Genomic DNA, 23055 nt, shown 5'->3' on the forward strand with positions numbered 1-23055 from the left:
TGAGCTCTTGAGCCCCGCCTTCTAGATCTCTGTATTGAATTAAATCGGTAATGCGATAATAGCTCAAAATTATGTATATTTAGCCTCATATATCTTATTATCTGAAGGAGAGAGAGAGAGACAGACAATAATAGACACAGGTGCCATGCATGGCAATAATTAAAAAGCATGAACAAATTTATGAATATTACAATTAATTTACATTTGCAAATATTGAAAAAAGTATAACTTAGGTTGGAAATTAGAAGCAAGAAACTGCTCAATTATGAATGACCAGCCGCTAGGAACTTGGCCTAATTGCTGTATTCACAGCCGAACTTTGCACCGAACTCTTTTATCCAAAAATAAACACTCGCAGATTCATGTAAATTAAAATAAACAGACGTGGTATTTGCAACAGTAATTAAATTCTTTCAACAGTTTTTTCATAACGAATTTTACCTATTGGAAAAAATTTTTAAATTTATGATATATTTGCCGACATGTTTTTCACAGCTGCCTGTTAACAACTGGCTGAAATTGGCTCGTGTGTAGCGCTTTTGCTATGTCTAATCACCTATTGCCGCTGAACCTGCTGATTATTTCGGTGTTGCTGGTGATTTTCTAGCTACATGTAACAATTATGCATTTTAGTTACACATAGAAATAGATTATTCAATAAAGATTGCAGTATCTGTGATCGCTCTCTCTAGGTAGTGCACACACACACACACACACACACACACACACACACACACACACACACACACACACACACACACACACACACACACACACACACACACACACACACACGCGCGCGCGCGCACACACTCGTTCTAATCAAATTTCAATAACCAAAAAGGAGAAAGACCTGGGAGTAGACATAACCTCAAATCAGATACCAGCAATAAAATAACAACAGCAACATATGGCATACTGGCCAACATTGCTGTATCCTTCAGAAATTTAGACAATAGTTTTTTTAAGCCGTATACACAGCAAAGTGAGACCCACTCTTAAGCATGCATCCCCAGCATGCTTAAGGAAAAAAGAAAAAAACTAGAAAATGTTCTTTTTAGAATCTAGATTTTCTAGATTTTTTAAATCTAGAAAAACTAGAAACCCAAGGAAAAACTAGAAAATGTCCAAAGACATCCAACGAGGCTTGTTCGTGTGCTGAAGGGATTGAGCTATGAGGAAAACTAAGAGAACTAGACACAGCAGGAAAGAACACCTTACCACACTGGTGGACAGGAGAGATAGGGGGGACATGATAAAAGTAAAAGATTCTAAGGAAATTGACAAAGCAGCATTATTCAGAGCTAGGAACTGCAGAACGAGGGTTATAAATGGAAACTATAGACACAGTCACAGAAATGTCAGAAAATAATTCGTTGTTAGAGCAATCAATAAGTAAAATAGGCACGACGCAGAAATCGTTGAAACTCGATTAAAACTTTGAAATGTAACTATGATAAAAGGCGGAGAACCGGATTATTTCATTTTAATCAAAGAATATTCGGAAACGGAGCAAGTAGCCTAACTCAACGCAGCAAGCACATCTGTGTAAGTACATCTAGGTCAATACACACACACACACAGACAATAAGAGCAATAACCCTCACCCTTTGTATGTCCGAGCGCTATTAAGTCACTAGAAATATCAGGCTGCATATGGTATGTATTAATGCTAGATGGAATAGTGAAATTGGTCATCCTTTCCTTTTGAGCAACGAACTGATTAATTTTGGCTGACAGACTCGGCGGCGTTGGGTTGGTTGGCGCGCGCTGAGAGCCGGGCTTTACCAGAGCAATAATGCTTTAGAAGCTTGTAATCATTTTAATTAAGTCCATTTGCAGCAGCTTTCATCGGCAGAACAGCGAACCACTCACCAGGACCATAGACCACACTCACCAGGACCACAGACCACATTCACCAGGACCATAGACCGTTCACCAGGACCACAAAACCAACTAGACATAGTCCCCAGTTGATATTGAATACTGGCAATGAATGTCTTGCCGGAGCCTCACGTTCAGAGCTGAATATGAATGGTTACTAACGCCACACGCTGAATTATATTGCAGATTTTGCCCCAGAAGGCAAGTCACAAGAGTCGTCAGGTGTTCAGTGTTCAGAGAGGATCAGGTTAAGGCGGGTAGAAATAGCCCAAGCTACTCTGTTCCTTTGGGATGTATTTTCTTGTCTCAATAAACATACTTGAACTTGAGGAATCAGGTATAAGGTAACATTCTCAAACATCTCGTCTTTTGTGGTTCATATAATTTACTTACTATAAAATTTCACTTGTTAATTTTTCTTTCAGAAATGTACCAAATATTAATTGTCATATAATGGTGAAATAATGTGGAACTGGAGTGTAGTGGCTGTTGGAGCAATGTTCACGAGAATTTTTCAGTGGGGATTAGGGGCTCACTCATTCTCTATATACGAGGTAATGCCATGATCTGTGTATGTGCATTTACTATTTGTATCTGCAGAATCGAACTACTAGCTCTTGGACACCGCCTTTCTAACGAATTTATTTTTTTCTGTATTATGTCTACTACACCTATTTCTCTCTAACACACACACATATATTCCGATGAAGCAGTCCGTAGCAACTGTCAAACTCCCAGGTACCTATTAACTTCTAGGTGAACAGGAGCACCAAGGTGAAAAACTGCCCATCTGCCAGAGTCCTAACCCGGGCCCCTTAGGACTACGACCCTAAAGCGCTGTCTACTCAACCGCAAGGCCCCCTGTATTAACCTTGTTGTGCTTGCGGGGGTGAAATCACCTCGTGTGAGGAGTGTCCAACAAGATTACCTTCCCCCCCCCCCCTCTTCTTTCCTTCTTGAGTCATTGAAATCATCACCAAAAGTCTGTCTCATGACGATGGCACCATAGAGGTCTATAGATTCCCTCTTGGAGGACATCTGGAAAATTAGCGATGAAACAATCTAGGCCTCTCCTAAACTCATACAAGGGTGAAATAGTCTCTAGCTCAAGGACGGGACCATAAATAGAATAAATCGACTAATGGAATTCCAACAATAAGGTGCAGGTCTCTGTTCCACTATGTGCCTATGAGTTAATCTTTGTAATCTAACTAGACACATTTTCAATTTCCTATTTAGGGTATAGAAAAGCAAGTAAGGCTTTCAAAGGGCCAGCAGTCGATGTAGTAAAAGTATGAATGGGAGATTTGTAGAATTTATGTCAAGTATTGAAGGAAATAGTGATCATGGTAGTCTTGTATTGATGGAACATCAGTCTCTACCTAAAAGCTCTGGCTTGAAGAAAAACTAAAGGCTCCTGAGATAAGGTACAAGCCAGTACGATGCAAAGCCTGAAGACGACAAATTTTGAGGGCAAAGCTGACAAATATGCATGAATCCAAAGCTCAGTTTAGACAATACTCGGCAATACACATGGAGAAGTTTTCCCTCTATCCACACTCCAGAAGAAATGCATCATGATTAAGTATACAAAAACAAGTGGATATCAAAAATCATTCCTAGGAGAAAAGTGGAATAAAAAAATAAAGAAAAATCTAGCCTTTATTATTAAAATCAAAGTACAGTAGTACATAAATGTTATACAGTCCATACAGTTTGATTTTATGTACAAAATATCAAGGATATTTTAAATCATGATCTAAATCAAGTTTTGTTATCATGCATAGAGTATTACCTCAAAGGTAGTTAAGTGAGTAAATAGCCCCTTTCTATTCCATTTTGAGTGAAAAGAAGACTGCCTAGATTCTAGCAAGTACAAAGAAAACATTGAGACATTGTATGCTAAGAAGCATACAACTGAACACAAATTACAGTACAGTACCTTAGAGGGATCAGAACCTCTCTCCAGCAGTTTGAGATAACTTGGCTGAACTGCATCACATCACAACAGTTTTCCTTTCAAGACAATACAAGTGAATAACAGGATCAGAATTATGACCAACTTCCCATTACTTGTTCCGAATTTGTTAATAAATAGGAGACAATCCCGTATGAAATTAAAAATTTAATTATCACTAGAATAAGAGGTTACTGAATGCCTACGAATGACTAATCTTATACAAAATCTATGAGCATATCATTGATTTTCATATTTAATGAAGCTTATCTAGGCCTGTCTACATTCTATAAGCCTTGGGGAATGTAGCAAGGCAATCAGCACACAACCCTATCTACATCATCTGATCTCAGCACACACAACATATCTCTGTTGATATATCTTATTTGCATATTATTTCACAGTTCAACTTATTATTTGCTTTATACCTAAATATCGCACTTTTATCACTCAAATACAGTACTAATGTGGCTTTATCTACACATAAATCCCAAATTGATCAACTTTTATTATTAAAACCATTCCTCGGGATATTTTGAAATAATAATCTTTCCTACCCACATTTAAATAGCAAACACTATAAAGGGTCTTTTCTCCAATATACAAAATGTATTGCTCCTACTTCTAAATAGCATCCAATATATAAATTTTCATTGGGTTTAGGAAAAATTTGCCTACCATTCTGAATTCTTTCCAAAACCTGAACTAATATTTCCCATCACACTCGTTCATAAATGGATGACAAGAAATTTAACATTCCTCCAATTCAAATCTTCGTACAGGTTGGATTTTGGGGATAAAGTTAAAACACTGAAAAATTAACAAAGATGACTTTACAGACAATTGTTTTTATCTGAACATTCATATTTTATATTAACACCTCCATTTTCCAAGTAATTTTTTTTTTTCTGCATGGCAACCACATTTACTTTTTGTTACCAGTTTCCTGGATACTTTCATCACTTAGTTTCTCTGGTATAATTTCTTTGCTCATCACTTGCATATTCAAATACTTAAAAATCTCAAGTTTTTTTCCCCACTCTTCACCAAAACTGCCACAATATAATTCTCTTAAGCATTAGTCAATAAATCAAACCATAGACTATTAGTTAGGAATACAATGATTACATTGCTATAATCACGAAGAACAAAGATTATTAGAAATTGAACATAGTACTTGTCACTAAACCTTGACTTGATGATTAGCGATGGCACAATCTCGTCTACAATTAACGCATAATGTGAAATGCTTATTTAAATAGCTATCCAATCAGCCTTCATTGTCTACCTTTCATTGTGTTACTGGTGGTAAGTGACTTGCCAAAATGGTACTAGTAGTTATTTAAGACATTTTCAAATACCCAAAACTGAAGATTGCAGTTTATTCTAGATTTAAAACTAGTTAAGGAAAACTTTGGCAAAACAAAGAACAAGGATCTAATAAAGTACAGTACAGTATATGCGCAATTAGAGGTGTTCACTCACATAACATTCACTCAAGAAACCATATCAATGGTGCAAACACATGCTGAAGGCATTGAATATTCCAAAACTAGCAGACAAGAGAGAAAACACACACACACAAAAAAATAGAGGCATTATAATCATGATACAGTATACAAAAGTGCCAAAAATGTAAACAATTTATAAGGATTTTATATTTTAGATTTGCAATATCGAGAAAGAGAGATCAGATCAGGAAAAAAGTATTGAACAAATAAATACACAACTCCTTTTGCAAACAGCGGCAGATGAATGGATGGACAAAATTATGAGAGGGAAGTGTTAGCCAAACCAATGGAAACTATAAACCAATGGTTTGGCAAGGCCATGGTTATAGGGAAAATGAGGCACCACGAGCACAACTCTCACTCTGGAACTATACTTGGATAATTACACTCTTAGACACCCAACCCACACATCTGAATTAAGCAGCAACATTTCAGTCTGTACTGGACAATTATCAAGTAGTGTGACTTAAAAATGGTGCAGAATAGAGCAAAACTTGCCACTTCCTGTATTTTCAGATGTTCAGATGTGTGTAGGCTAGTTGTCTAATTTTCAGCCATGTTATTATGGCTTACTGTCTACACAATTATACTCACTCAGACTTTATATTTCAAGAATGGTAAATTCATCTCTATTTTTCTCCAAAAAGGGAAAACCAATAATTTGAAAAGGCTAAAACTAATCTCATTAAATGAAAGTGTATATGAGGAAGCCACAAAATTGGCAAGAGAGGGGGAAATGAAAACTTTTGGAGATTAGTGTACAACTAATGAGAATTAGGCAAAAACAACTCAGTACTGTACCCATCAGTGCCTTCAGAGACCACGCTTTGATTTTCAGATCTCTATCTCATAACTAATCCATGGTTCATATATATACCTCCCAATGTTCTTAGTACTCTCATCATTCTTGTTGTATGCAGATGTCATTAGTCAATGACCACCAATGAGAAGAAAAGGGGCTTTTTACTATTCCTATTACTTAACTTCTATGACACACAAAACTTGAGCTCCGACTAAAATAATTGCAGTAAGTTTCTGAAAGAAAAAAGCATGAACAAAGAAATAATTAAACTCTAATTTTCCAAAATGCTTCGAAATATACGACTCAATGTGAAGTGTACTGAACAATTAAAAGCTCATTAGTAAGTAGAGAAATAATAAGTCCCAAATAAACCAAGATGAAAAAGTGTATTGCAGAAAAATTGATTAAACTAAGAAGTTTCATATACATAAGTTGAATAAAACCATGTACTCCAAAGAAACTTAAAAGTAAAAACATGTTATGAATTTATAAGTTTTCCTATACAATTTATGTACAATATAATGAAATAAATACATGCCTAAGAGTATATACATTTTAATAGTCAGGCAATGAAGAGTTTGCAATGACCACTGACCATTTTTGAGAACATCACAAGCTGCCTATCATACTAGTCATTCCAAGAAGAAATATAACAAAATAAACCATTTATATTTGCAGTTTCTAGCTAAATTTTGTAATACAAAATGCAATTAACAAACGATTTACTCTATTTTCCACACTGCCTTTCTCATTCACAGGACCACGAGGGAGCCATATAGATTACACTGACAATTATTTAACTTTAATTCTATACACAGTTAAGTAAATACAATATACAACGAGTCTTGAAAAAGTCTTGGAACTTCCACAGTGGCAAAATATCAACTACAATGTACAAAATATATGTCCAAGCTTTATACACATGGAAACAGAAGAAAATGATGCAATAACATATTCCAGCGAAACTCTTACAAAGATCACCGAAACTTATCGGGGCTAACAGCACCCTTGGATGATGAAAACCTTAATTAATTGTGGTCTAGTTTCACGACTAACAATGAAAAGAAGTTATTAATCTACATGAAAATGCTCTCAGAAAAAATTGGTGCAAGGAGAACTATCCCTTCAGGAATGCTGACCCATAAACACGACATTATGCCTATTACACCTTCAATATGCTATAACCTCTCAATTACATAGAAATTATTACTATATAATTTCCCATTCCAAAATACTCGTAACATTGTTTCAAATTTCAATATTTAATCATCACGGCGACTAATACTAAGCACTTCATGTGTGTGTGATAGAGGCAAACAAGAGCAGAGGCCCCCAATATAACACGTGGCCAGCTCTGCACAACTTGTGAATAATGTTGACCAAACCACACACTACAAAGTGAAGGGACAACGACGTTTTGATCCGTCCTGGACCATTCTCAAGTCGATTGTTAATCGATTGCGAGTCAAAACTCAATCGACTTGAGAATGGTCCAGGACGGACCGGAATGGCGTCGTCCCTTCACTTTTTAGTGTGTGGTTTGGTCAACATATTTCAGCCACGTTATTGTGACTCTTCGTCTGCATGTGAATAATGCCGTCACTAACATTTGGCTGCAGATAAAAGCCTTCTCTCATTGATCTAGACATACCCAATATTACCCTCAACTATATATCCTTGCATTAGACACACCATCAATGGATTCCTTGTAATGTTGATTATTGGCTAGTTTTATATAGGCATAAAGAAAGGGACTTTCAAGTGTTGATAATAAGTGGTATATACGAAAAATACTCATTACAGGCTCATAAAATATAAATTTGTAAGGATTAACATTTAAGCCAAACAAAATTTCATAAGGAAATACTTTACAATGAACTCCTTGTACCGTACTTATACTATAAAAATAGCTATGATAAAGAGCTAGTGGAACTACTTGCATTACAAGGCTAGGAAACACTATCTTCAGATAGCATTCTGTTCATTATCTAGCAATTAATTAAATCTTACACTTTCAAAGCAAATTTTCATTCTTCAACACTTGAAAGTTTAATGCATTAGCATCTAGCAATAAAATAATTGCTCAATGTGGCAACCAAACGTTACCTCACAATTATATAATCATAACAGAAGAGTGAAAACGAGCCAAAAATAATATTAACATTAAATATTAAGGGTCGTCTGACTAAATCAATTAGGAAAAACAACTATATTCTCCAAACACTTGAAGAAATCAAAAGTTGTTAGATATATTCCATAGTTTATAGTAGCGGCTGCTGCGCAGTTTGTGGCTGGGAATAGATAGGGAAAGTGTTTGGTGGTCCATTTGAATGCTCAAGGGGCCCACCAGGGTGAGCAGTGGGCAGTGGTCCATATTGACTAGTTGGAGGGAAATGTCCATAACTTGGCATCAAGCTGGCTCCTGAGGCATCATGACTGAAAATAGAATGCCAGTTACAACAGGGAGCCAGTGACCTACATTACAGAACATGAAAACATTGTCAAAGTCATACCGAGGGAGGACACCAAATCAGGAACTGGATAAGAACACGAGACTATCTGCAGAAACCCCAATAAAAAATTAACTAAGGGGGAGAACACAACATGAGATATAGCAATGGAATTTGTAGCAAAATTATGTACAGAGGCAATGGAACCATTCATTCCACTTAGGAAGGAAATTCACAAATGCAGTAAAAGTCTGTGGTTCAATCAGCAGTGTACCAAAACTAAAGGCAAAGCCAGAAAAGCTCTAGAAAGTTGTTGTGTTCTAGACTCTGTAGGCAGCCACCATCTGATATACCTCTTCCTTCTTTTTTATGACCCATTGCATTGTCTTTTATAGATCCTTTGGAATGTGCACCGAGGCCCCCCATGGGTGTTACCATTGTGGGTTGGGTGTTGGCTTTCTGAAGTACTATATTAGGTTCCTGCTATTGTTCGGTGTTAACCTTTTAAGTTCTCCTTGGATGTTCATCTAGATGCTTCTTTCTGAGCTCGCATTGGCTTGGTTTCTAGCCTTATTAATCCATTAATAATTATGCCTTCAATAATCAAGGAAGCCAAAAACATAAAATATACAACAATAACAGCAGCAAAGATGCTGCTCGTGAATTATCTACAACGTTAGAGATGTATTAATGATGAAAGTATTGGTTACATAAATAGGGTTAATCATAAGCCTAGGAGAGGATAGAGCTGGCAGTAGATGAACTGTGGTAACTGATAAAAAAAAAGAGGAAAATAAGTAACACAGAGTCCAAAAAAGAATATTACAGATTTTCACTGGAAAAATAAGAAAAGTACAATTAACCCTTAAAGTGCAACTATCATGAAAGGTGCCAATGGCTGTGTGTGGAACTTGGAAAAACTAACATAACATTGAGTAAATTATCACATGTAAATTACCATTTAATTTTACTGACCTATTTATAGGCATCTGTTGAAAATCTGCAGGTGGAGGAATAGGTTGCCCTAGTGGTGGCTGTGGACCTGGCATGGAGGGGCCATGAGTTGGCTGGCTGTGCAAAGCTTGATTGGGTGCAGGCATGGAACCCATTTGCTGCTGGGATGGTGGTCCTGGTGCTGATCCAGAGGGAGGCATGTTTGGGAAAGGCACAGGTCCAAGTGGAGCACCAGGTGGGGGTGGACCCATGTAAGAACCAAACTGGCCTGGTCCTACATACATCTGAAAGACATTGCCATTCATGTTATTTGAAGTGATTTTCAAAATAAGTTGCTACCACGATATATTTCAATGAGTCTGATTTTAAACATTAAAGCCCCCAGACCCAGAACCAAGATAGAGCACACACTCTTGTGTTCAAGGTAATTTAACAAACCATTTGAATGCTACTAGGCTAACCTTGGCATTTGCTCGAATCAGAATTTTTTGTACTTTACTGCATTAATAAGCCTGAAATTATACATAAAATCATTATATTAATTTATTTGGTAATATTAATAAAATTTAATAACTGACTTCATTTTAATTTTCCATCACAAAATTTGCTCCAAAATACATCTTATTTTTCCCAGATCCATAACAAAATATTGCAGGTACTTCATTGCTCTTCAAGTACCTGTTCTTGTAATGCCATTTTTGACTTGACTGTTCATGGAGTAATTATGACCAAGAGCATTGCTTCTGACTGGGCTGCTCTGGGAGCGCTACTCCTGAATTTTTCTCCCTGGATGTTCCCATCTTCTCAATTTCTCAAAAGTTGAGTATTTATTTATTCATGATCATCATCCTGAAATGTAGAATGAACCCCTCCCCCCATTGTCTCTTCATGACATCATGTGTATAGTGAGTATATAGTGTCTTTAGTGTATCCCTCAGTTCACTTGTTATTATTGTTCAAGAACCTGACACTTAAGGCATTAGTTTGCAGTGAACAATGTGTAATGAAAGAGTTGACGACTATGTTGACAAGTACTAAGCCTTCATAACCTAGGTTTCTATAAATATTTCTTTTATTTACCTTAAACTGTTTTCGTTACAACCATGCTTGTTTAAGTGACAACGACGATGATGATAATTCAGTGTTTTTCAATTTGGCTACCAAAGAAAAATGCATATATTTACACTGGTCCCATCTTGCCCTAGATGTAGACAAGTTACACACGATGAAACCCGTAGGAACCAACACGCACAGATGGGTGACCGTAATGGTGGGCATAACACTACGTACACAACACAATAAGTAGAGCATCATCTGTCTATAATTGCAGTGGTATTTAGATAGCCAGCATCATGGAAAGTGAGGGATTCATACTTAAACACAGCTGCTTGGAAGCTTCAGGTATGGCCACCCTCTAGGGTATGTTCCATGAGGAATAAGACAGTGTTATGGTTTACCTATACAAGTATTCAGAAATGAATACAGTACTTCTATAGATAATGTATAACAAATTAAATTATTCCTATTTTAGTTTATGCAGTTTGCTCATATGTTAAAAGCCACTCTCTCTCTTTTAACCAGTAAACTGAACACATAGTTAAAATATCCTGGTGTGCATAACAAAATTACAAATTAATTTTGACTTTCTATATCTTAAAACATTGCTTATTGATGTTTGGAAAACAAAATAAAACTACAAATATCAATTTGGCCATAATGAGGTGAAGAAATGCTGATCAGGTCATATTTTGATGGATATTTTTCATGTTAACTATAAGATATTCATAATCATTAAGATTGTCCAGGTGCATAAAGTCCTTGGAATTCTGCATGGCATCAAACGTTCCTAGCACGGGCCTCAGTCAATGGGTGGTGATGTGCCAGACATGGTGCTCATCTTTTAACTAAGGCCCAGGAATGAAACTAAGACTTTCAAGGTTTTCTTCTAATATGGTATGTAATTGCCAGAGGTCTCTAGTGTCGAATGGTGTTCACAGAGAATAAGTGGAACTTTTGCATACCATAGAGCACGTGAGATTGTGAACAAGTGCCTACTGCTTGATAGCAATGGTAGTAATTTAATAGCTACTAATAGAGGGGGGTTAATAGCTACCAATGGGAATAAATAATTAAAAAGTAAGCAATAATCCATCTGAAAAAGAGGAGTGCTGCAAAGTAAGACACCAATGTTCATTAAATCATACAAGCAATGTGACTGTATACCTGTGGTGGCATGCTTGGTGTTGGCGACTGTGCATACCCAGGCATTTGACCTGAAGCATTTACTGGGTTCTTTGGTATGGGATAGTATCCACTCATTGCAGGTGGCATTTCACGCATCAGCTGAAACAGAGCAAGGAAACAGGTTACGAATTATGCCCAATATAATAAAAACACGAGAGAGGGGCATTCTCACTTTAGGTGGCTTCAGGCTAATACTGCAACTTTAAAAATTGTTACATTAACATTACTTTGAATTTCAGTTTATATAAAAGTGTAAATCAATGAGGGCCAGTTAGAGACCTGGCTGAAGGGACATTGATCCTCAGAACCAACTCTAGATATGGCACAGCAGAAGTGTTCTGAGAACTTTGACCTCGAGGTAAACAAGCTCAAGCAAATTCTTCTCAACAATGACGGCACCAATACAACCTAGACTCCACCGTTTAAAAAAAAAAAAAAAAAAAAAAAAGACTATGAACACCAACCCCCTTCACTAGGCATGGCATTTGTAATTACCAAATAGTATAGTATAAATAGTATAGCCAGTGACTACTAAGAAGAGAAAATCACATTGAAAGACATCATAAAGTATTCTTAAAAAAAAATTAGGCATCTAGCCTATTTATGAGAACCAACATGTCTCATGATCCCCAAACCTCTGACAAAATATATAGCATTGAATGCAATGAAATGCCTCTTTCTGAGCAGCTCCTCATTAACATTCCTGAGGTTAGCACAAATATCCCAAGGTCTAATCACTAGCAAGCTCCCGAGACTTACAAAGACCTACTGGGAGCCTTGACCAGAATCTGGTCCTCATGCTGAGCAAAAGAGAATAAGGATCAAAGAAAGATCCAAAATGAAGGAAACCACCCAAAATATGACAGGAAAACAAAACAAACCACTGCTCTTAAGAAGGGTTACAAAATTAATAAACATGGCAAATATCATTGACAACTGTGAATGACCTTTGCCACAAATGAACTATCCCTCGGGGCCTCGTAGCCTGGTGGATAGCGCGCAGGACTTGTAATTCTGTGGCGCGGGTTCGATTCCCGCACGAGGCAGAAACAAATGGGCAAAGTTTCTTTCACCCTGAATGCCCCTGTTACCTAGCAGTAAATAGGTACCTGGGAGTTAGTCAGCTGTCACGGGCTGCTTCCTGGGGGTGGAGGCCTGGTCGAGGACCGGGCCGCGGGGACACTAAAGCCCCGAAATCATCTCAAGATAACCTCCCCCACCAGATGTCAGCTCAGGTCACTCGGGATATCAGGTCACAACTTGCTTCACTAACATGCCACCCAGAAAGACTGCAGAGCTACACAAGGAAGACAATGCTTACAGGGCAAGAATGGGAAGTTACCGAAGAGTGACCCAGGAAGGTGTATTGTCTTGTATTCTACACTTTATTTCTGTGTAATAAATAAATAAATAATTTTTTGTAAATTAATGATTAATATAAGAAATAGTTGCAAAAACCGCACTATCAACTTACTTGGTGATACAAGCCTAGAGCATCCACTAAGTCAGTACTGATTCGGGCTAGCAGCGCATGTTTACGGTCAATCTGCTCTAGTTCAGCATCAATCGTTGGAGCCATGGCATTCACTTGGTCTGAATCAAGATAAAATCCACTTGTAAATTTTTTTAAGAAAATACAAAATAACAGATTAACATTGTTTGGCAAGTGTAGAGTAGGCAAATGTGTTCCACAGATATTTACATTTTTTAACATTAAAAGAAATACTATCTAGTGTAAACCTATTTATCTGGAATAAATTATGCATAATGTGAATTCAATATTTGCCCCTCAATACTGTACTTACAAATTACTGTACTTATATACTACAGTACTGAAAGCTGTAAATTATTTAAATAATCAGAATTAAAAAGAATCATTATAATATAAGAAAACAAATTAGTACAGAAGTGAGATTATTGGTCATATATAATTTCAAAACTGATAAGACACCAATGTAACTAATCAAGAAGTCTCCAAATAATTGACAATGTTTCTTTTTCAAGTTGTAGACCATAGTCCCTTTTTCCATACATGTGGAATTATTTTGATCAAATTCGTTATGACTGTCTATCCTCCCATTAAAAATAAAATAAAATGGAGGTTGACCACAAACCTCATCATTTGTCAAGACACACCTGTACATCGGTCAAATATCCAAACATTTTAGTTTGGGGAAAATCTTGGACTTACTGAAGTGATGTAATAAAGACCCTCACCATTGGCTGACATAGTCTGACCATAGTCTGTCAAACCAACAGACTGTGGACATTTTCTTAGCATTCAAAGAAATTGTATTAGCATAACTTACCTTCAAGAATAGAAAGCTCAGTTGGATCAGGTCGTTCTCCAGTGGGATCGGCTTCATGCAAAACATGGAGGAGTCTATCAATCTTCTCTTCGTCAATTTCCCCAGTCACTTCTGCAGCTTCTAGAATATCTTCACTGCCGGCTCCTTCCACCTCAGTAACTTCTACACATTCTGAGAATGACACTCTCTTTCCACACTCTGTTCCTATGGATTGGAGAAAAAATATAAGATGCACATTAAAAATATACAATAAAATTTGTAAATGGGATCATATAGTCCTGTAATATACATTTTTAAGTATTTTACAACTACACAATTTTTTGTTATTTTTTCCCCCCTATGTTTTTTTTAGTGAATTTATGTCCATTCTATAGTATGGAGACCAAAACTGAAAATGTCCAATCAATAGGCACCTCTCCCTTCTACCAAGCTATTTGGAAAACATGAAACATTATGTTCACCATCACCCCATCCCCACCCCCCTGCCTTTAGATCTCAGTACACTTGTACTTATTACAAACCACCTGAAAAATTAAGCTTCACACTTACTTGCTGATTCGGATTCAACATTGAGATCCAGGGTAACAAAGTTTGCAGGGAAGAGTCCTTCTCCCCTGTGATTTGTTCCTTTCCACCAGTTCGGGTCACTGCTGTCCTGGACTATAACTGCAAAAAGTGTGAAATAAATAAGATAATTACATATATAAAATGTTATAAATAACACAAGAGATATTAGGTGGCCTATCATTGTGACTCAATTTTGAGACAAGTTCCTTGGTTGCTCCCCAAGCCTGTAATTATTACTGGCACTGGCATCCAGCCACACATCCCTTATTATCCACAGTGTAATTCTCTAGTTTACCTCTATGTCATGCCATAGTTTAAGGACCCTAACACTTGGCACTTTTCCCCCCTGATAATTCTCTCTCTATCCAATGGTGAAGGCACTAAATGTTTTTTTAGACTGGTGATCAAATACAGAAACTTGAATTTAGATTTGCATTTATATACATTTGTTTGCACATGACAATTTTTCCAAGAATAAAATTTGTGGAAAAAAAAAAATTCAAAATGATACACAGAAAATAATTATCATGATCAACATACTGAATAAGAATAATCTACCTATTTCTCCAGCTTTGAAGGTAAGTTCATTGTCTTCAGCTGCTTCAAAATCATAGAGAGCTCGAGCTTTCTGATGCTCCTTAGCTGGAGATGAACTGCTGGCAATTGTTGAGTCTGTGTCAGCATTGAGGGCAGCTGTGGCAGTGGAGTAAAGACTGTTGGAAATGGGACGAGAAGATTGCTGAGAGCTAGGAGTACCATTCCCTCCTGACTCCTGTAGCGACAACTGAATGGCTCGAGCTATATCGTCTTCTTCTTGTTTGCTGTTTACCACATTAGGGTCTGTGCTATACTTTGGTGCAACTTTTTTAGGCTGAAATAGACTCAATAGACTTTAGAACATTCATATGTCTAAGATGCTGTCTTATGGAAGCTAGCAACACAATACTGTATGGAAATTACATTTATAATGATTTAAACTGTAGTCTAAAATGAGGAAGAAAGCACTGGTACATATGAAGAAACTTCATCAATCTACATAACCTTAGATATCCCTATATTCAAGAGTACAGCAACTAATCAAACAAATATCACCCCTATCACTTCAATACAAACTTGCCCTGAAAGCACCCATAGATTTTGTTCCCCTACCAGTCAAGGTAACAACTTTACTGTAATGTAATAATTTTATCTTCAGCATAATGAAAAAAAAATCGGAATATAACACCTGCACGAGTAGAATATGCAGGTGCTGGATGCTCAAGGGGCATGCGTAATGCAGTTTAAGATATCCCTGCTCTACATTATCAGCACTTTGTGCTCTGATCAACCACTGTAAAGCATTACCAAGTTATGATTACGTGTTGCCTGATTGTATTCGACAAATCAAATTTCTAGAAAAATATGCGGTTATTTTACAACTACAGGGTATGAAAAAAATTTGTAATCAGCAAAGACTCAGTAATACAATAGATTTAAGTGCACATAAAAAAACAAATACCTGTAGGTCATAAGCCACTGTGATTTACTTCAGGTGATAATCCCACATCATTTCTATTAAAAGTGTGCTTCAAATTATGTGACCAATGTTGTTTGTTCAACTGAAAAGCTCATATAAACACAAAAAACTGAACACTAGCTAATACAATAAACACAGTATTACCGAATCTGACTGCACATTGAAGTCGTAACCTTCTTGCTTAAGCTTTGTATACAGAGCTGGAATGAGACTAAGCTGAGGGTCACCTTTAAATTCACTTTCAGCCCACTTCCTCAAACTTTCTCGAAGTCTTTCAGAAACCTGAAAAGAAAATAGTATTACGTAACTATTAAGCACTGAAAACAACAATAATACAAATTTATGATAAATAAAATTAATAAAATGTTAAAAATAAGCAGAGCATAGATTATAGGAATATGTTACACAAGTCAGCAAGATGAGTTGATTGACAGTACAAACCAAATAGCAATTAATACTGTTCTTGTATTTAATCAGCTTAAAAACTCCATCTGATGAAGTAAATAACTTATTATTTATCTCTTTAATTGTATAACCTTGCTGACTTCTCTATCTAAGACATTGTTAGAATCAAGCACTTCAATCATGTGATACTCGAGTAGTTTCATCGATTTTTCTTTTGATACACCATTATTTGCGAGATGAAGCCATGTCGTGCAGCCATGTCATACCCACCCAACAGGCAGCAAAAGGGATCCAGTATAAATGACCATCAGCATGTAGCACAACCAATGAACATCCCTGGAACTCGCAAGTAACGAGTCCGGGTTCGATGGGTTGGTCAATGATGATCCATACCAAAAATCCATGGGGCTTGCCAGGGACTGAAAGGAGACCAAGCAGGGCACCCAGGGAGAACAGAAGCCAAGCTTTGGCCCCTGGTCTCCATTAGGCTTTTAAGGACTTGCAAGGGTTAACAGTGAGGAGCTATCTTAAGTGTGGTTAGCTACAGTGGGGCCACCATTCAGCCCCTTCAGAAAAAGCAAAGGCAGCAGATCATACAGTTCATGAATAAAATGAAGAGCAGTGATGGAAAGTGACATATAAACACTGAAACCTTCTAAGCAGGAGGATTTGGATGATGCTGTTTACAAATGATTTATGCAGCACTGCAGCCTGGGGCTGGCTGTGGGTGGTGAATAGTTAGTCTGCAGTCAAGAGAATGGTATTAGTCATGGACACTGAGGACTTCCAGGCCAGCTCAGGGTGACTGCAAAATTTTAAAAGATTGCATAACAGTATTGCAACTACATTTTGCTGCCTCTTATGTTACCACCACCACCAGCCTGTGCTACAAAAAGGCAAGTGAACACTTTTTTTTATGCATAATTATTTATATGCACATAAAATCATTATTTATATATTATTTATGTATATGTATATATATACATTATATATATATATACATATATATACATTATATATATATATATATACAGTATATATATATATATATATATATATATATATATATATATATATATATATATTTATTTATTTTATCACTTACTATAAAAAAGTATCCCTAAAATTTTGGGATATATAGAAAACAAAATTAAAATCCTCATTTCATGTAAATCTGTATTGCATCCAGAATGACAAATTCCAAATTTTGGAGATAAGGTAATTATGAAGAGAAACCGGGGTAAGTGCCAAACCACTTGCACCATTGGGGATCGAACGCTGACCCTGCAAGACTAAAGGTCGTCGCTCTACCGACCAGTCCAAGTGGTTGGACTCCGAATTTTACAGGTGCCATTGAGGTGTCACTGAACAATCAATCAGTGAATATTAATAAAGTATATGGATACAAAATCTTCAAGTTTCAGACAAAATGTGTCTGAAACTACTCATTAAATAGAACAAATGACTTCCATTATCATATTTAAACATTTATACATGAAATGTATGACAATAAAATGAAATAACTCATTTGAAGACAGTACATTACTGTATTTACCTTATGATGTGTACGTGTACTAGTCAGATGTTTCCGAAGTTCTTGCTCAAAATCTCTACTCGCTACTTCCAGAAGAAATTTGCGGCCACAGTTGTTGATGCAGGCATCTAGAAGCTGAGAGGTAATCCGACGTTAAATTTGTTCAGATACTGTATAATGAATTAGTATACATGATGAAAAAATATATTGTACCTAGGGTTTAAATCCCCATTGTCTGGATCAGGAAGCTTGTACTTAGACTTACTGATGTCCCCTAGATCAACTACAAACCATCCCCAGGATGCAACTAACAGTAGTGGCCTAACTCCTGGCTACCTATTTACTGCTAGGTGAATAGGAGCATCAGACAGAAGGAAATGCACTCAACTGTTTATTAATGCCCAGGGACTGAACCCAGGATTCTTAATTGTAAGTAGAGAATGTAGTAATGTATAGCATTATTGTATATAAAATATTGCTAGATATAATAACTTTTAAAATCATACACTGCCCTCCATCACATTATGTTAAAAACTAACAAAAGCTGACAATAAGTATTACTGTAGTGTATGTAGATAAGGAAAATTCTAACAATAGAAAAAGGTACCCATTTTGCTTTACTCAGATCATGCCCTTATGAATAAATGAGGCCAAAAAGTTTATTACCACATTGCATTCCAAATACTGTACTTTACTGAACTTCTTAAATAGATGTCAATCTCATATTTAAAACATAAGTAAAAATAAAGAGTTAATATAATAAGCCCCTTTCTGGGTTGCATCGCGGTAGCTCCCCTCAGCTTACATCGCTGGCACCCTGTAGGACTATGACAATGCCAGGTTTCCAGTAACAATCTCTGCACACCTGGGACAAGCATCACCTTCGATTGCCTCTACTCTGCAGCTAGGGAGCTCATCGGGATCAAAGATCAACCCTTTATCGATATGAGCAGCCTGTGTAAAGGCTGTAATGTGTAAAGGGACACCACAAACAAAACCCGCCTATAAATTTTTGGGAACCATTAATTACCAAACACCTCTCTGAATAGTAATATACCAACTAATCTGACTCGTCTAACCCCCACTAGATGGTGACCCTAGCTATCCGAGGGTTGGTTTGAGCAAGTCCTTACATGCTCTAGCTCCAATGCACCCCTAGACATGGGTAACAGCAATACAACAACAGAAGACAAAGCCCCGTGCTAGGTCAGAAGCAGCTTTGAAAAAGTTGAATAATACACTTAGGCATCAGAGTAATCCCAAAACATCCAAACAGGAAAGAGACACCAAATCATTGCCAGGCTTCACCGAGTTGAATGGCTTAGCTCTGAAGCCGACACGGCCAACAAGTAGAGATAACGATACAAGGCTGCCAAGCACCTGCGGCCCAGAAGAGAAGACCAAACAAGGACCAGAAAGGGAAATGTGTAGAGCCCATCCCTTAAACCACACCTAAAAATTGTGGAGGAACATAAACATGCCAAGAAGCACGCCACTTGGTGATGGATGGCAATTGTGATCAGACTGTTAACTAGCAATTGGTAGTTAGCAGGTGCAGAGCATTTCTTGGCTGCCTCTGTTCCAAGTATTGCTTGGATATTTGAGTGTACAGGAAAGTAACTTTTAATGGTCCTTCAGGGCTGGATTTAGAACCCAGTGTCACAGGCAGAGTCAACTAAGATGCACTGTGAAACCCACTCATTGCATATTTCAGCAAACACCAGAACATTAATTACTTATTTAAAGGCAAAATACTTACTGTTACTGCCTGTAAAACAATTCTGGGGTTTTCTGAATTAAGCCTTTTTGCTATGGACTTCAGACAATCTCTTGGGCCGACATTGCTTTCTTTTACACGGTCACATATGTCCATTATTTGTCCCCAGTCCTCGCTTGTGTTCTTTTCACTTGTAGCCTTTTCTGAAAAAAAAAATATTCCATATGAATCCAAATATCAGGTTGTCAAAGCTTCATGAAGGATGCAGGATGAAGATTCCCTCCTCTGGAATTATTTTGCAGTAGTGCACACTAAGAATATTTAAAGTGTTAGCTGCAGTTTTTATCTCCCAGGTTTCGATTCCCGGGAGGGATAAAAATTGTTGGAGAAATTTCCTTTCATCTAATGCCTCTGTTCTCCTTATAGTAAATAGGTACCCAGGAGTTAGGCAACCGTTGTGGGGATGCATTCTAGGGAAAGTCAGGTGAATGTGCTGCCTTCTGTTGCTACTGCCATATGAATGCAATGTATGGAAACTAAATGAAACATCATGCCCTCTTTTAAATACTCACCACCCAAGAATTTACTATACAGTACCTGGATTGTCTCTGGATGGGGTTCTGAGAATTGTTCTACTTCTGCTTGACTTGTGAGAACTATGACAAAAACCAACACCACCCCTTTCAAGAATAAAATAACTTTAATAAATGTTGTTCTGATCTTAGAGACAAATGTTCATTACTGTACCCGTACTGTAATCTTCAACACAAGATATAAATCTGAGCAGCTCTGGGCCTCCACAAAAACCAAACTGCATTAGTCTTGAAGACTAATAGTCTTCAAGAAAAGCTTGGCATGATGTTATAATTTTTACCAGGCATATATGTAGGCAAAATAGGTATGAGACAGGTGTGTGATAATAATACAGCTATCATATAGAAACAGATCCATGGGCACTGTACTATATGGATACAGGCCCTATAGGTTGCTATACTGTATGGATACAAGCACAGTGTATGCTGTGCTATATGAATAATAGTACAGTATAAGGAGTTGTATGCTATTTGGATATAAGGGTAAGAGGTACTCTATATTTGAACACAGGGATAAGAGGTGCTGTGCTATTTGGACATAGGGATAAGAGGTACGGTGCTATTTGAAGACAAGGATAAGAGGTGCTGAATAAAATCAGAAAAATATGGGGACCTCTAACAAGGCACTGGCTCTTTGCCCTCAACAAGACCACTAGAGAAGGGAACTATCAGGGGAGAAAGTGCCAAGTCATTACGACTATATAGCACTTGGAAGGGGTCAGGATAAGAATTTGGGATGGGAAGGGGGGAAGGAATGGTGCCCAACCACTTGGACTTTACTAGAGAGATGGTGTCCCTTAGGTAAATCAGGTAAATTTTGATTCAGAATACTGTATCATACTAAAATAATAAAGGCTTAACTTATTGAGATACAAAGTTTTGCAGTAATATAATAGCAACAGAACGAGATCACCGCAAGCCAGCACTGCACACACACATATAGCACGAATGTAATCTGATGTTGTGCATCACTGCCCATATGGGAACATCATAGGTTGCAGCACCACTCAATATGACGTATAGACATGTCCGAGCATTTTGGTTACGTTTAAAGTACACATTGAGGCGAGGGCAGATTTGCTAAGTCAGACAGTGCTACTTCTTGATGTCATACCATGAGAATTCTTGTTACCATAATTCTTGCAAAAAACCTAGGCCTACTGTCAAGAAGTCAACCCAAAGTAATTGTGCAAAAAATGGGTAATACATTAATTCAAATTACCAAACTAAATGTATACATTTGGCAAATTTTATGTGAATATTTAAAACCAAACATACCAAAAGAAATAAAAAGTTCAACATGAGGCAGAAAACATTGACAAAGGGAAAAGTTATGTTACAACTATCATAACTTATATTTACAAAAAAGACATAAAAGAAAAAATGGCTATTATAAATATAAAAAAAACATCATTGTAATACGTCGTACCTTTAAACCAGTAGGTGTCCATATTTGCAAGGTTAGGTAAACTTACTGAAGCCTGGCCACTCTATGACCTCCCCCCTCCCTGTTGTCTATGTCTTATCTTCCTTCAAGACTCAAGGAACCTTTACTCCAAGGAGCCACACACGTCTCCCAAGATCAGTCGTCAGGTCTGGAGTGAGTCAACTGCAGGTGACAGCTCCTCCCGTCAGGCGGAAATTCACCAACTAAGATATTTCCATTCTTCCTCCGGTGACACCGCCACTTATCCGGCAGATCTTCCCGAACTAAATGAATAAACTTACCTACAACCTGGTCGAAAGGCGAGGACGCGGAAAATATCCCCATCTTTGGTAAATGTTGCATAAATTGCCACAAGGTAGCAAGGGTTTTGTTATGATCAAGTGACTGGATAAACCCCCTCGTCCCGGCCCCAGCATCAACCATATCCTCTAGATCTATTTCCTCCCAGAATAAACTACATAGCTATAATAGATTTAATATTTCATAATAAAATTACTCTCTTCAGTCTTAATGGTAATGATTTGCCTTCAAGCATAGAGAAATAATGATATGGCAACTTAAGACAGTTGTAAGAGAATCGGACAGTTGAGGCTGTAGCAGAAAGAAAGAAATCCACATCAATCATGACTTTATTATATCTTCATTACGTCTTTCATGCAGGCAGTATATATATAAGATTTTTAAAGCTTCTTTTAAAAATATAGCATTTTATTTAAGGATATATTAGGTCATATATGATTAGGTGAGAACAGGTACGTGAATACAAGACAGTATTATTGCATTGGTTTGAACATTACATTATATTAAGTGCTGAAATAATTCAGAGCAACATAGAAAATGACATTTAAGCTATGTGATCATTAATAGAAAATTAATAGGTATTTCAATGTTTATTTATTTCTTGTTATTGGTTTACAGCTGACTCTTGTAAACACAAGTCATGTATCGACCACAGTTTGTTCCTCAACCAACTATTTTGTATTAAACTTTAAATGATTGGAAATGTAAGGATATTATTTTTACTTACAATATTGACATTTTCATTTGTTGGACAACCTTTTAGTATAATCATATTCAAGTTGGACATGCATTATATATACTGATATAAATTGTTTTATTCAAATAATTATCCAAATATATGTTCTTAACAGAGTGCAAATGGGCC

General features: G+C 37.0%; 1 protein-coding gene across 2 annotated transcripts; it reads right to left on the reverse strand.

The window, feature by feature from the left end:
• Nucleotides 1-3532: 3532 nt before the first annotated feature.
• Nucleotides 3533-22328, reverse strand: LOC123761049 (signal transducing adapter molecule 1). 2 transcript variants are annotated; one of them, XM_045746914.2, is made up of 11 exons: nucleotides 22172-22328; nucleotides 19893-20053; nucleotides 18155-18268; nucleotides 16339-16476; nucleotides 15237-15549; nucleotides 14661-14777; nucleotides 14112-14315; nucleotides 13277-13395; nucleotides 11782-11901; nucleotides 9580-9842; nucleotides 3533-8590 (listed from the first exon to the last, which is right to left on the reverse strand). In XM_045746914.2, the coding sequence occupies exons 1-11, from the start codon at nucleotides 22311-22313 to the stop codon at nucleotides 8416-8418; spliced, it is 1866 nt and encodes a 621-aa protein (XP_045602870.2). In that variant the 5' UTR covers nucleotides 22314-22328; the 3' UTR covers nucleotides 3533-8415. The 2 variants fall into 2 exon arrangements, with proteins under 2 accessions (XP_045602870.2, XP_045602871.2); XM_045746915.2 differs by lacking the exon at nucleotides 22172-22328 and adding an exon at nucleotides 21873-22045.
• Between the last annotated feature and the right edge of the window lie 727 nt (nucleotides 22329-23055).

Source organism: Procambarus clarkii, chromosome 41, assembly GCF_040958095.1.
Source record: "Procambarus clarkii isolate CNS0578487 chromosome 41, FALCON_Pclarkii_2.0, whole genome shotgun sequence".
Taxonomy (NCBI): domain Eukaryota; kingdom Metazoa; phylum Arthropoda; class Malacostraca; order Decapoda; family Cambaridae; genus Procambarus; species Procambarus clarkii.